Source organism: Sesamum indicum, linkage group LG6, assembly GCF_026168435.1.
Source record: "Sesamum indicum cultivar Baizhima isolate 11 linkage group LG6, ASM2616843v1, whole genome shotgun sequence".
Classification (NCBI taxonomy): domain Eukaryota; kingdom Viridiplantae; phylum Streptophyta; class Magnoliopsida; order Lamiales; family Pedaliaceae; genus Sesamum; species Sesamum indicum.
In genome coordinates, this window is record NC_142662.1 from 19168917 (window position 1) to 19183756 (window position 14840).

General features: G+C 36.1%; 3 protein-coding genes and 1 long non-coding RNA gene across 14 annotated transcripts; 2 read left to right on the forward strand and 2 right to left on the reverse strand.

The window, feature by feature from the left end:
* Positions 1-549: 549 nt before the first annotated feature.
* EMB1586 (P-loop containing nucleoside triphosphate hydrolases superfamily protein) lies at positions 550-2930 on the forward strand. 4 transcript variants are annotated; one of them, XM_011082703.3, is made up of 2 exons: positions 550-685; positions 992-2930. In XM_011082703.3, the coding sequence occupies exon 2, from the start codon at positions 1152-1154 to the stop codon at positions 2802-2804; it is 1653 nt and encodes a 550-aa protein (XP_011081005.1). In that variant the 5' UTR covers positions 550-685; positions 992-1151; the 3' UTR covers positions 2805-2930. The 4 variants fall into 4 exon arrangements, with proteins under 4 accessions (XP_011081005.1, XP_011081007.1, XP_011081004.1 ...); XM_011082705.3 differs by having other exon boundaries at positions 605-685; positions 995-2930; XM_011082702.3 differs by having other exon boundaries at positions 634-844.
* A 388-nt stretch (positions 2931-3318) lies between these two features.
* LOC105164126 (CASP-like protein 4A4) lies at positions 3319-5178 on the reverse strand. Its single transcript, XM_011082701.3, has 3 exons — positions 4861-5178; positions 4650-4785; positions 3319-3998 (listed from the first exon to the last, which is right to left on the reverse strand). Exons 1-3 carry the CDS (start codon positions 5148-5150, stop codon positions 3813-3815), a joined length of 612 nt encoding a protein of 203 aa, XP_011081003.1. The 5' UTR covers positions 5151-5178; the 3' UTR covers positions 3319-3812.
* LOC148787888 (uncharacterized) lies at positions 4652-10449 on the forward strand. Of its 2 annotated transcripts, XR_016065727.1 has the most exons (3): positions 4652-4787; positions 4882-5137; positions 10309-10449. It is a non-coding gene; the product is annotated as an uncharacterized LOC148787888 (long non-coding RNA). The 2 variants fall into 2 exon arrangements; XR_016065728.1 differs by lacking the exon at positions 10309-10449 and having other exon boundaries at positions 4882-5375.
* LOC105164125 (uncharacterized) lies at positions 5613-12921 on the reverse strand. 7 transcript variants are annotated; one of them, XM_088881108.1, is made up of 11 exons: positions 12769-12921; positions 12636-12674; positions 11721-11869; positions 11472-11538; positions 11002-11059; positions 10341-10435; positions 10113-10216; positions 9210-9338; positions 7404-8646; positions 6766-6875; positions 5613-6280 (listed from the first exon to the last, which is right to left on the reverse strand). In XM_088881108.1, the coding sequence occupies exons 3-9, from the start codon at positions 11840-11842 to the stop codon at positions 7413-7415; spliced, it is 1809 nt and encodes a 602-aa protein (XP_088737234.1). In that variant the 5' UTR covers positions 11843-11869; positions 12636-12674; positions 12769-12921; the 3' UTR covers positions 5613-6280; positions 6766-6875; positions 7404-7412. The 7 variants fall into 7 exon arrangements, with proteins under 7 accessions (XP_088737234.1, XP_088737237.1, XP_088737239.1 ...); XM_088881111.1 differs by having other exon boundaries at positions 6766-6858; positions 12636-12917; XM_088881113.1 differs by having other exon boundaries at positions 6766-6827; positions 7400-8646; positions 12636-12917.
* Between the last annotated feature and the right edge of the window lie 1919 nt (positions 12922-14840).

Sequence of the window (14840 nt, forward strand, 5' to 3'; positions counted from 1 at the left end):
ACATATAATTTCAAAAAATTCAAGATTAAAGTAGGAATGCATTCTCAATGAAAATGGCTTGACCAAACAAAATCCCAACTACCTAATAGTAAAAAGTGAAAATAATCTCATTAAAAATACAACCAAACGAGCTCTTAATCTTAATTGCAATTCCAATTATCAAATAATGAACTTTTTAAACAATAACTCAGACAGTATTACTCTAACATCTCATAATATTAATTATATATGTATCAATATAGATTAAGATGTCTATAGTATATAGTTGAAAATTAATTAATTTTAATATTATTCGGTTGCAATAGAAATTACAATATACAATAACTCTAAATATTATAATTATTGGACAGAAATTATAGACTTACATCAAACTTCAGGGAAGGGCGATGTAATTAACCTAATTATAAATGGTATGAGGGATAATTTTGTCCAAACAATCAATTTACTGGAGTGAAAGTTAGCTCAAAATAATTTAACGGGACAAAGTGTATTTAACCCTAAAATACTATACCTCTGGCTTCAATTCACAACAAATCTGGTACCTTATTTTGAGTTACCTAAAAGTTTAGGGGGCTCAGTGCAAATTATTCATCCATCTAAAATCTTTTCAGGTTTTCATTTAAACTACGGACAGGATTTGTTCAGATAATCTGTTCTGCCTCCATTCTATCATCATCTCCTAAAGGTCTCTCTCTCTCACACACACACAGAAACACACACACAGAACACAGTGGCACACGCACTCTAAAGACTTGTTTTTGCTTTAGGAACACACATATGCGCTATTTCAGTTTTTATGATAACTGCATCTTGAATTGTAGCTGTTTGATAGAATGCCTGAGTGGTAAGTGGAAGTAGGCATCCCCTAATCTAAATTACTTAGCTCTACGAGTGAATGGTCTGACTGGATTCTTTTCCAATCAATCTTGTATGTTCTTCGTATAAGTCTGCATTTCTATGTGTACTGTGCTTATTCCTTTCTTGATTTCAGAAGAAGCCCAGAAATTGATTCCACGCAGATGATGCTGCAGAATTGAGTGTGCAATTTGATTTGCAATTTCAACAACTTCTTTCACTTTTCAAGCCGACCAGTGGCAGTGAAGTGAACGGAGTTGATTACTTTGTCGCTCATTGAATCGTCAGGACGCAAAATGCCTGCTTTTGCTGCAACCAGGGTGCTGCTTCTTGTAGGTGATACTTTATCATCACGAAAATTTTGTGGATTTTCGCGTGTAGTTCCATTATACAGCAGCGTGCGGTTTTTTGGTCGGGCTAATGAGAGTGAGACTCTCACTCTCGCAAGTCTTGGTTTCAAGAGTGAAATTGAGTCGACTCGGGGAAATGACAAAAACAAACTTAAGCATGGGACTTCCACCGTAGAGGTCCCTAAAAGAAGAGAAAAGAAAATTAGCCCTAAAGAAACTAGTGCATTTAAAAAGAAAGAGAGAGTTGATATAGAGGCATTGGCCCCATTTGCTGCGAAATCTTTCTCCGAGCTTGGCCTTCCTCCCTTGTTAGTTGAAAGGTTAGAGGAGGAAGGCTATAAAGTTCCAACAGATGTTCAGGCTGCAGCAATTCCCACTATTCTTAAGGATCATGATGTTGTCATTCAGTCCTACACAGGTTCAGGAAAAACGCTAGCATATCTTCTTCCTATTCTCTCTGAAATTGGGCCACTCAAGAAGAATGATGAACCTAGGAACAAGATGGATGTAGAAGCAGTGGTTGTGGCCCCATCAAGGGAGCTTGGGATGCAGATTGTGAGGGAAGTTGAAAAGCTACTTGGACCTGCAGATAAGAGATTGGTGCAACAACTTGTTGGAGGTGCGAACAAGTCAAGGCAGGAAGAGGCACTTAAAAAGAACAAGCCGGTAATCGTCGTGGGCACACCTGGACGGATTGCCGAAATCAGTGCAGCAGGGAAGCTTCATACGCATAGCTGTCGGTATTTGGTTTTAGATGAGGTTGATGAACTCCTTGCATTTAATTTTAGGGAGGATATGCATCGCATTCTGGAGCATGTTGGTAGGAGATCTGGTGCAAGTAAAAATATAATGAATGGTTCTAAAGCTAGGCGAACTGAACGTCAGACTATAATGGTTTCTGCAACAGTTCCATTTTCAGTTATTCGAGCGGCTAGGAGTTGGGGTTCTGATCCACTTCTTGTCCAAGCCAAAAGCGTTGTCCCACTTGAATCTGTCACTGCTCCTGATCCTACTAGGCTGTCAGAAACACCATCTCATTCCGATTCCGGTTCAAACTTGCAGAATCAAGCCCCAGTTCAGAGCCTACCACCTTCTCTGACACACTATTACTCTGTTACAAGGATACAACACAAGGTGGACATGTTGAGAAGATGCATACATGCACTTGATGCAAAATGTGTCATTGCTTTCATGAACCAAACCAGACAGCTAAAAGATGCCGTCTTCAAGTTAGAGGCTCGTGGAATGAAAGCAGCAGAGCTACATGGGGATCTTGGCAAGCTTGCAAGATCAACCATCTTAAAAAGGTTCAGGAATGGGGATGTGAGGGTGTTATTGACCAATGAACTTTCTGCTAGAGGATTAGATATACCAGAATGTGATCTTGTAGTTAATCTGGGCTTGCCTACTGACTCAGTCCATTATGCACACCGAGCTGGACGAACAGGGCGGCTTGGCAGAAAAGGCTCTGTGGTCACCATCTGCGAGGAGCCAGAAGTCTTTGTTGTGAAGAAGATGCAGAAGCAGCTTGGGGTTGCTATCCAGTCTTGCGAGTTTGCAGAGGGAAAACTTGTTGTTAATGAAGACAAAAAACTGTAAAAGTTACTCGGTAGTTGAGTTCTTTATTTTATGATAATCTTGTGATGAGGAGAACTTTTGAGCTTTCTTCTTCTTAGCTAGTCCTACTGTTTTTGAGTTTGATTATATAATTTCCTATTAACAGTATTTTAGATACTTTCACTAGATTGTTTGCACATAGATTAGACTATTTAGCAGCTCAAGTGAGTTTGAGGTCAACGCTCACACACTGGGCTTGAGAATTTTGCATACCAAGCCTAACACTAGACAAAGTGCACAAATGTTAAGCTGAACTTAAGTTTGAGTGTAAGCGAAAAAGGTAGGTGGTAAGCCATTTTTAAGTAGATTAAGGGCTCATACCACACACAATTAATACCATAAAATAGAAAACGGGCATGACGTAAAACTTATATTTAGTATCATAACAAGGTCAAAATCTTGGAAAAAATTTGTATACAGTTGGAGCTAGTTTTATCACATGATTATCAAGAACGTATTTCTCATATTCTCTACTAGAGCAGTACACAATGGAGCAACAGTCCCTATTGGAAATTCTTTAAATGATGAGATAACAACATCAAGCAATGAATTTATTCTGTTTTATTGCACGTTAGTGAAAATGTTCTGAGTTATGGTTCCCCTTTTATATGAATATGTCCTTTATGTAGCAATCCTTATTATATACAATATGCTTAATGGAGCCAGAATCCTGAGATTCTGGGATGATGATACATATTCTGATTATATAAGAAGACAAATAAGATTCAAAAAGGGGGCAACATTATCAATTCTAGGTTGTTATAACCCCCATCTAAACTTTGTTCCTGACTTTGCAATGACTTGTTGCAACATAGTTAGGATGGATGCTACTTGAGACTTGAACTAGGTAGAAGGAATCATTTCTAACATATATGACTTTGATCATTTCCAGGGGGAAAGAAACCTTTTACTCAATGTCCTACCTTTGTTCCAATTTGTGGTTAACCATACATGGAATGTTAGCAGACTGTTTGTGCTTGATGAGTGGTATCACCACATGATCCTCTTACATAATCTGTAGCCAGACAGTACTCCACTAGCTGCAATAACCAGGAATGAAGCAAAAGACATGCATACAGAAACCGTAGCTGCCTTCCTGAGTGAAGTTCCATTGTACATGTGTTGGATAACTGGTACAGCTACAGAAGAGGCTGAGACAACCAGGTATCCTGTCAACTGTTGCACGTTGGACATTAAGATAACTTGAAAATTTCTGGAACAAGTAACAGAGAGAACAATCGACATATCTTCTCCGTCTCAGAAATAGAAGGTTAGTTGTAGGGTGTCTCCAAAATGAGCGAGTCAATCTAGCTTCATGCTATATGAATATATTTCTTTTTTCAAGACATGAAACTTGTTCAAACTCTTTTATGCAAAGTTGAGTCCTGATTTGGAAACTAAAATGAGCTTCAAGCCACCCTGATTTTATTTATTTTTTTAGTTTTGATAATTGTTTATATAAAGTTAACTTACCAATAAAATATTAACAATCTCAAAGTATTTTAAGATAGTTAAAAATCAAAATACTACTATACTAAAATAAAAAATTGTTGAACTGAATTTCCCCTCAGAACACCAATTTTCTGCATAAGTAAATTGATGAATAAGATTTGCTCAACTTTAAATATGATGAATTTACATACTTGATACATAAATATACAATATATTAATTTTCCAAGACAGCCCAGAGCCAATTCAAGCCCTAACATTCAGACAAGAACTATATAAAGTCTTAATTAAAAATTTCACTCTTAACCAGCTTCGGTTCATTGACTGTCCTAGATATATAAATAAACGAAAGAACTACACTGATCCAAGTAGAATTACCTGGTAAAAAATGAAGCTGATGTAGTCGGATACCATGTCTGAAACGAAAATACCTCTATGTGCAACGTCACAAATACCTTTGAACGACTGATAGGCTGCATAAAGAAATCCCCAGATGTTCACAGTGAAGCAGTACCTGTAAACAGTTTGTGTTAAAAGACTAATATCCCTTATGGGATCTTCAAGCTATTTTCTCTCTTTTGGTTCTTACACTAACTCAGGGTAATCACAGAAGCTGTTGGAGTGCTTTTTGAACTTGGCGGTAGCTGGTGATATTGCAGCCAGTTGGAGGGCAGCGGCAAAGGAGAGAACGAGCGCCAGAAACCGGAGGGAGAGGTTGGCTGTCTGAGTTGGAGGCTGAGAGCTCCATCTTGTGGAAGCAGCTGAAAATGAGGATGGTGACGGCGTTGGCAGAGGTGGCCGTGGCTGTGGAGATGAATAGGCTGCAGCTGGTGAAACACTAGTTCTTGACATTGACCTCTCAGGCTGTAAGTGCAACATCTTCTGTCTTGTTTCATGTTCTTTCCTTTCTTCTTTTGCAAGGTTGTGTAGGTGAACTATCAGATTAGTTATCCAACAATTTGGTCAACAGTCTACATATTTTAAAAAGAAAGATGTCTCGTTTTTATTCAAGTTTGGTGTCTCAAGTGATTTGGCCATTGTAATAAGTTATAACTGAAAGGATTTTGGTAAGGTGACCTTATTATAGATAACTCTTTGTTTTGTTCTGTAGTGCCCAACTGCTGCTGAAATTTAAGATCATATTAGATAGGAAAGAAGAAAGTTGAGTGAATGTCTGCAGGAGGTGCCAACTGTTTCTCCAGTTGGATTACTTAAAATATTACAGTTGCAATAATTGATTAGGAAACAGTGAGATTTGCAGCTGCTACAATGTCGTTGTCTAGGCAAAATCAAGAAAAGTGCGCTACAAGAAAAACATCATGTTCAGCATTGCACGCTTCATAGAAAAACGTCTCGTTCATTATGAAATGAAACTATATTGCCCTGAATCACTTACAGAGATGCAAATGTAACTCAACATCAGGAGTACAACTCCAAATTGGCCAAATATAGGACTGTTAGAACATATTACCAAGATAAACACAAGATGTCAGAAAATTAGGATGCTTCATTTCTTGCGACACCCTGAACCACAATTTGCAATCCAAGAATGTTTTGCTTGCCTCTGGTTTTGACTTCGTGCTTATCAGCTAGTTTTTCTGGTCCTGCCGAATGTTCACTAACAGGCATATAACCTATTATAGAGCAACAAATATGTGGTATCCTTCAAATAAATCCAAATTCCCACATACTTTGTCATAATGACTGGAGATGTTCTTATTATTCTCTATTCACAAGAAGGCAAATAGTGATTAAAGCACCTCCTGGAACCTTAATATCCAGGAATTATTAGAGAACAACTAGCATTTGACACTTGAAAGTTGGGAGCTTTTTATGCTCAACGTTTCCTTTCATATAAAAGACCAGCGATGGAGGGGTCAACAAGTATGACTAAAGGCAAGACATGTTGTATGATTCTGTTCCTGCGCCACTAGAATACCAGTTGTTCGCAGATGTATCCAGACCTTCATTATTCTCTCACCTTTTGTATTAATTTGGAGGTCGCAGCCCTGTTGTTAGACAAAAAGCTTGAGGAAATTAGTTTTGTGTGAAAGCTACCAAGGAACAAACTTCTTGATGCACGCAATAACACAATAACACCCGACATGCAAAGATATCAGTGATACTACTCCACTATCAACTAGTGGCTTTAAGGATGCGTAAAAGGGTGAAAAAAAATTATCACACTACCAAAGATCTTCGAATTCAGGATATGATCCACAAAACCTTAGTCAGAATAAGATTGTACATCCGTGAAGTGTAAAATATATATTGTTTATTTCCTATTTCAGAATACATAGTTGGATATTTACAATGTCTTGAGGGCATGAAACACAATAAGAATGTCAAATGTATTAAGTGTGAGAATGACTTCTGAAATAATCACCCATGTACGAGGCAATCAACAAAATATAGCTATTCAACCAGCAGTGATGATATAAGAGCATAAATGCATCATTTTTTGGATAAAATATAAAAAAATTTATACATGTACCTTTATTTATTGCACATACATCAGCTGGTCTTTCTGCTGTATAATGATAGTATGTATTGAACCTAACAAAAATGACAGGAACCAAGCACAGAGCTGGGAACGGTCAGTTCCTGGGAAAGCGAACAAACACAACTTTATAAAGGTGTGTGAATGATAGCAGACAAACAAACAAGAACAATGGATATTCATCTAAATATACATCACAGGTCAAGCATTAAATGCCTCAATTGAAAGCTATACAACATGTGGAAGGAGCTGAGTCATGCAACGGGCACACATCAGCAACATAATGCGAAGAATTTCTAGGCAAACAATCAAATATTAGAAGTCTCCTTACATTTTTGCTATATGCCAAGAAGGAAAGATAAAAGTTTTGCCTAGAACATGAAGATAGGAATGCATATATGTGTGCCTTTTCAGCACCAGTAAGCAGGCTCTAATCAGTCATTCGAAAGCCAGGTAAGCATGATAAAATCTTTGAGGAGCATATTTAACCTAATATCAATTTCAAATTTAATTCATAGCAAATTATTCACAGGCCAACTATGATTATGAAAATGATAGCAACGCCTGATCAGAGCAAAAAAGCTAAAGCCAAAATATCATGAAAGTTTCAACTGAATATTGAACTCACTCACTGAATCAAATCATGGAGTCAACATCAATTTGGCATCAAATTTAAGCTCTGATGACGGAGTTGTAGACCCAGGAGTACAACGTCTAGCAGTGGTTGAATCCCATTCCAAATCAAATGCATATTCCAGGCGTCTCTCCAAAGCTTGTCCACTAACTGATGTCCCAGATGTGGAATCTTTACAATGCAAGCAACCTTTTTCGCTTACCAAGTTTGAGCCATTAGCCCCTTTATTAGTAGAAGCACATGAGATAAAACACATCGAATTGCTGAGACTACCAGAGTAACTTCCACTTGCCGGTTCTGTAATAGTTTTTCTTCTTATGATTGAAGGAGTATTTCTGTAACTCATAGCTGAATTCTTCAGCAAAGATTCTGGACTACCATCATTACTAGAGAGGCTCAGAGACAGGTTACCTGGATATGAATGAAAAAGCTCGAGGCCAGTACGCTCAATGTCTTTGCCTATGCCGGTACTCCGGCTAGAATTCGGAGCATCTAAATCAGTCAACTGCGGTGGCTCATAACACAAGAAGCCACAACCTTTCTGATCCACCAAAGGAGGGGTTTTGCAGACTCTGCTTCTTTTTTCAGCCTTTTGACTCTCATCACTAGATCCACATAATGACAAACTTAAAAAGGTATCAACAGGAGAACAATCAGATCTGTCGTCTGTGACACATGGACTATACCTAGGCCTTTTAGGAGAGTCAAACATTCTTGCACATATAATTGGACGAACATCAGGATCGGCATGGTCTTTCCTAGTATGATAGTGTGCATCCATGGTATAATTCAATGAGTCAGTTGACAGAGGGTTCACTGAACTTGTTTTATCGGCATTGGCAGTGAGTAGTTCCCCAGAACTATCACTTGTAATGCTAGAAAATTGACCGAACTGATCCCCATCCAGGGGTTCTATAAGATTTCTCTCTCCTTCAGGAGACCTGCATATTTTAAGGGAAGCAGGTTTTGTCTCTGAACCATCACCCGGGAAATTAGCATTTCCAAGGACCAAGTTTGTTGAACAGGCACCATCAGTTTTCTCTGGAGCCGGTTTCTGCCCAAAGTTCCTGGTTTCACCAAGAGTATCGGTGATTCTACAGCTGGTGCCCTGTTTTTCTTCATCATTGCACGTATCTGGAGATGTACTTCCTTGCACTTTCAGGGCAGAGAAACGAGGCAAGTTTAAATCAGGCCTCTTCTTTACTGAGCAATTCCAGTGATTTTTTATAGCATTGTCAGTCCTACAGATGAGACATACTTAATTAGGAAACCAATGACGGTAAGTAATAAAAGCTATTGCAGATTAAATAATCAAGAGAAAACCTTAATATAGGCCAAACACACACAAACATGATCATAATCACAAGGACAGGAACTCTGTGTTTAAAATTGCTTAGGGAAATTAAAACCAAAACGAAATGCAGAAAACTAGAACATTTCAAAAGCAAATATTGCCTCAATAAACTATGAGAAATTTACACGTAAGCTCACATAGTTCAATGGACAAGTGTATTATGATAGTTTCAATTTGGAGATTCAGAAAACCTACCCCTCAAAGAAACCCCATCAGTACACTAAAGGTGAAACGCAACTTCTTGGTTACTTCAATATATCTTGAAGAAATATGACATGTATCGTAGAGAATCACCAAACAGAATGTTTACCATGCATTTACAACAATCAAATAAAAGCACAAAAAGAAGAAAAGGTTTACCAGCACCATCCAAGTAAACACCAATCTTGCTAATAAACATGCTAGAAATGCTCCAGCAGTACTTCTATGGAAATAAACTATAATAGATACCTTCCAGGTAGAAACCTTGCAATTTCTGCCCATTTATTACCAAGCACTTGATGGTAGTGAGCTAGAATTGCTTCCTCCTCTTCAGTCCATGCATCTTTTTTTATTGCTGGATCAAGATGATTATGCCACCTGCACGATCATATAGAGCAGATCTTAAAACGGAGAGAAGATTACACATCATAAGTATTAGCACATGAACTGCAGATGTACTACGTAACTTGCAACAAAGCCAATTTAAATGACCATAACAAGCACTTTTAACTGCAGACGAGTATTACCTACTCCCTGTTCTTCAAAAAGGAAATATATATAGCAAATTTAACCTCAAACACCATTATTCGCAATAAAAAAAAAAAAAAAAGGATTTATGATCTTGGCAGAAATGGGGATGTCAAAGAATCATAGGAAAGTCATTCTCATATATAGATTATTTGTCTTTTATAACACATGATCAATAACTTTCAACATGATGATTCCATGTAAGTTTATTCAATTGGGGAAACGAAATCCACAGAACTTGCATTCTGCATTTCTTTTGAGATGAAGCAATATGCTAACTGCAGTACAAGTTGAGAAATCATCTCACGGCATGGTAACATCTATTCAACAACTGATAAGAGATTAACTTTAGTGTTTCTCAGGATCTCAGAAGAGCCAAATCTTCGATAACTTGCTCTCTCCTGTATAAAACATTTTAACATTTTAAACTACTAATTTATAAAGCATAGAAAACCAGCACCTTTCTTGTCAGTGGTTGCCAATGCAACCTGGTAAACTGTGAGCAAGCATCTAAAAGGACATACTTGCAGGCTAATTATACAAATCTTTGTGTAGTTTCTCACTTTACCAAAGTAAACTGATTACAACATTTTATCTTTTATTAATAAAATGCATATTACTCACCTTTCCCGGCACTGTTTTCCGATGCGACCAGGTAAATACTTTGCAATAGTGGACCATTTCTTACTGCCATACTTCCCAACTAACTCGATAATACAATCATCCTCCTAGTGTTTCAGACAAGAAAAAGTACAAATATTGAGTATCAATTATTACAGTCATCACACACACTATTTAACCTTTTATCGCGGTTATGCAGCAATGAGAGCAATGAATAGAACTATTCTATACCTCCTTCGTCCAAGGGCTTTTGACCAGGGCTGGATTAAGGACCTTTTGCCAACGATGCAAGCACTGAACGTCTGTCCTTCCGGACATGCATTCGGCTGGGGAAGAGAAAAGGTCAACCAGTCAACAAAACCAAGTTGGGAGCAACAACTGAAGAACACCATATCATAAATAGAAATTTCTACCATATGATATATGAACTGACTATGATATGATGAGAGAGATCAAATTAACGCTGTTTGAAGCTAAGAGGCTAATTTTGACGCTCATGCAGATTACAGAGCATCATACTGATACGAACCAACTGCTTACGATCTTTTTACACTGGATTTTGTTCTTTCATCCATCAGGGTTGTTAAGACACCAGAAGTAAAACAATGCCCGTGTTATTAGACACGTTCATCAAGGGCTTCTATAACCAAATAGTTCTCTACAGCTTAAGGGGCGGAGGAACAATGCAAACTACATTAAGAGTTCATTGAAAACCAACAGGGAAGAAAAACGTTTAAGCACTAAGAGTTGAACTTAAAGCAACCTGATTCCATGAATTATAAAGCAAGACCATCAAGGAACAGAAATATGTTTATGAAAGTTACAGCAAAAAAGAACTGGTCGAAGAAATGACATGCAAAGGGCAGCCACCAATAAGAAAATGCAAACTCACCTATTTTTTTCCAGTTCCTACCATTGAACCTTTGCACTACTTCAGTGAGCAGCTTATCCTGCCAAAACATTGAATACCTCTAAATCAATAATATAGTCTCTCTGTGTAACACCAACACATCAAGATTTACTCAAACCAGATTTCAAGTTGTGTCCCACACATTACTTTCCTCGTTGCATTTAAAACTCTCCCTTTGTAATAAATCCACTTTCAGCCTCAACAATAATAGCAAAGGGTCCGCAGAATTATCCAAAATGGTAGATCATACACACGGCGCTTAAGAAACAAAAAAAATGCCTAATCCAATAAAGCTTCAAGGGTCAATGTCAGCATTGTATATCCAGCAAAACCAATGGTAACATTTCTAATCCAGAAAATCTAGATGTTCAAAGAATTTGAAGATTTTATAAATGGTTTCAGAACAATCATCAAATTCAGCCACAGTCAAATTTTGTAATCTAGACATGTACCTCTTCATTTGTCCAGCCTGCTTGGGAGGAACGTCTGGCCGGACCAGAACGTCTGTAAACACTGAATCTACATGTGAAGAAGAAAAGGAAAGCAAAGAGATTGAAATTTTTTAAAATATTCCAGTAAAGACCTAGAACCATATCTTTTTAAGAATAACTAATCCAAATCCAGTGATATCCTTAAGTTCAATTTTAAGCTCTGATAGTTTTAGTACGAAACATAAGATCGATCGAACTTCATATGCATACCCAGAATCAGAGGAAGATATTGGAGTAATGGTATCACAACTGCTCTCAGAAAATGAAGATGAAGCCAATCGGACTTCTTTTGTTGACTCTGGTGTACATGCTTCCTTCTTGACTTGGACCATGACTCCCACCCCAATGCACACACCAATCTTTGACATAAACCAAATTTTATCATAAGATACTTCTCATGGTGATCTATCCTAATCTTCAGTAAGAAATGCGGGTACATTCATAATAATATTCACATAAGTTAAAGTAAATCAAGCAAATTAACCACAAAATCAAATCCACGGGCTATCACAAAAAATCAATCAGATATATGCAAAAATTTCACATTTCTGACTCCTGAGCCTATTAAAAAAACCGATCCAAATAATAAACCATTCAATAATGCTGAAATCCTTTTTTCTATGTCAAAAAAACAAATTAGACACATAAAACTAAATCGAAGCAAATTAGAGAATTAATAACTAAATCACGCTTGCACATTCACAAGCAAGCAGAAAGATAAAATGGAAGAATGCACAGGTGAAACTACACAAAATTGCAAAAACAAAGCAGAAAACTAATCAATCAAACTAACCAAAAATTTTGAACTTTTACAAAAATAACTAATCAAACTTAACATCTGAACTTACGGGTTTCAGTCACTCCAGCGTCAAAAAATTACGATTGCACATAAAATGTCGACGAAAGACTGCATCTTTATAAAACAAAACAGAATCCCTCGTTTCAAATTCCCAAAATCTTCAAAATCAGATCACCAAAATGCACATCCTCGAATCCACACACTCCACCGACCACTCAAACAAAAACGAAGCGGCATTCCGTTCCACGAATTCAATGAAACCAAGACTCGAAAACACAGAAACAAGCAAATGATAAAACAACACACTAGGAGAAGAGGTCATTCACCTAGCTCCCATCAGCCACTTCAATCCATCCTCTGTTGATCTGGAACCGTCAATCAAAACGTACAACCAACATCAAATATACAATTAAACAAAAAAAAAAAAAAACAAAGCAAATGAAAATGAAATGCAGGTACAGATTAAGGCAGGTCGGTCGGTGGAGAGAATAACCGAGCAGTAGAACTTAGGGTTTAATGAAAAGAAACGGTGACGAGAGAGAAGGAAGAGTTAAAAGAGTGACACGAAGTAGCGGGAAACACCAAAGATTGAACATACAGCTAAGAGAGAGAAAATTAAAAATGAAAATCCGTAACGGGTCTCATTGGATATTTAAAGCCCTAATTAATATTCATATCTGGATTTTATTTTTCTAATTAAAAATGGCAAATTATTATTAGTATTTTGCACCCATAGTTTTATAGTTTGGACTAGTGCTGACACAATCACTATTATTTGTAATATTGTTAAGATATAATTAATATTAAATAATTTTCATCGCCAATTATTTAAAATTTTATATATGGTGGTCGTTTAACGTGGTATCAGAATCATATCAAACGAGATGTATTAGGTTGGGATTTCATTACCACACTTACGAGAAAAAAGTTTCATAAAATTTTACGTGTATGGCTTTTGCACATGATGATGGCGTGTTAATATATCAATATTAAATAGGATAAATTACGTCGAGTTCCCATGGGATTTGATATATTACAAATAACTCCTCATTATTTGAGAAATTATGTTACCCTTGATGTAGCGTATGTTCAACAATTAGCTTCATTTTATTCAAATTTCAATAAATTAACTAATTGAAGTTTGAATATTTTGAAAAATAGTTTAAGTTTTGCATTATACCAATAATTTGGTAATGAACTATTTATAATTTTTGAACTTAAGTCGACTTAATTTAAAAAATAAAAATTATAAATTATATTTTTCAAGAATAAAATTATAAGTGCATATTTTAAGCAGATGCAAACATCCTCAATATTAAGTTTGAAAGCTTGATGAAAAATATTTTTAGGGTAAATTACAACAATCTCCCATGAGATTTAACATAATTACGAATACTCCTTCGTTGTTTGAAAATTTACAAATACCCTTGATTTTAATGGTCGTCCAACAATTAGCATAATCCGTTAGGTTTTTAAAATTTTACCATCCATCCCATTCGTTTTTTTATAAGTTTTTAATTTTTCCAAAAAAAAATTAAAAAAATACAATAAGGGCAAAGTTGATAATTTCATACTTTCATCCAATGATTACATAATTTCATCAAATGTTAGGGGTAATTTGTAATTTTTCAAACAATAAAAAGGTATTCATAATTATGTCAAATCTCAAAATAAGTCGCTGTAATTTACCCATAATTTTAAAAAAAAAATGGTAATATACTAATAATGCCTCATTTTTTTCAGATGGACTCAAATTGACATAGAAGACTTGGGGAAGCATGCAATTCATGCTGTGGAGGTGAAAAAATGAGATTGTATTTCCAACAATGAATAATCTATATTGATACATTCTCTAGAGCAAAAATTTACAAATTACCGTATAAAATAAATTATGTCGATATCCTCTTAAAGGATGTACTTATAATTTTACAAAAAATAGAGAACGTATAACTGTACCTTATCTCAAGAGTTTTTTATGTAATTTACCCCAATAATAAAACGCGACTTTGCACACAATGATATATTAGTAAATATTTATAAACAATACTCTTAATTTTTAAGAAAATAGAATTTGATATCACATTAGTATCCATTGTAGTCTTTTAAAAAACATTGACTCTATTATATTAGCAAAACATAAAAGCAAATTAATTATTTTTATATTAATAGTAAAAATAAATATAAAAACTTTATTACAAAGAAAGAAAAAAAAATAACAGAAAACACGTGAAGGCAAAAACCTAAACCCTCCACCTAACCAGCAGCATCAAGGGCACATGCGCATGCACAACGGCTCTTTTGCGTTTTATCATAATTAATAATTTTTTTTTTAATTTAGCATGAGCACAGTATTAGGTGATTTAATGGAGTATATAGAGATACATGCACTGTGGGTGTGCTGATGGTTCGAAATGTGCAACAGAAGATTCTTAGTATAGAATACCGCTATAAGCAATTGTGCGCTTTACCGCTTATGGTGGATTCCTTGGCCTTTTGAGAAAACAAGTTGTATTGTACTACTGTACTTTTCT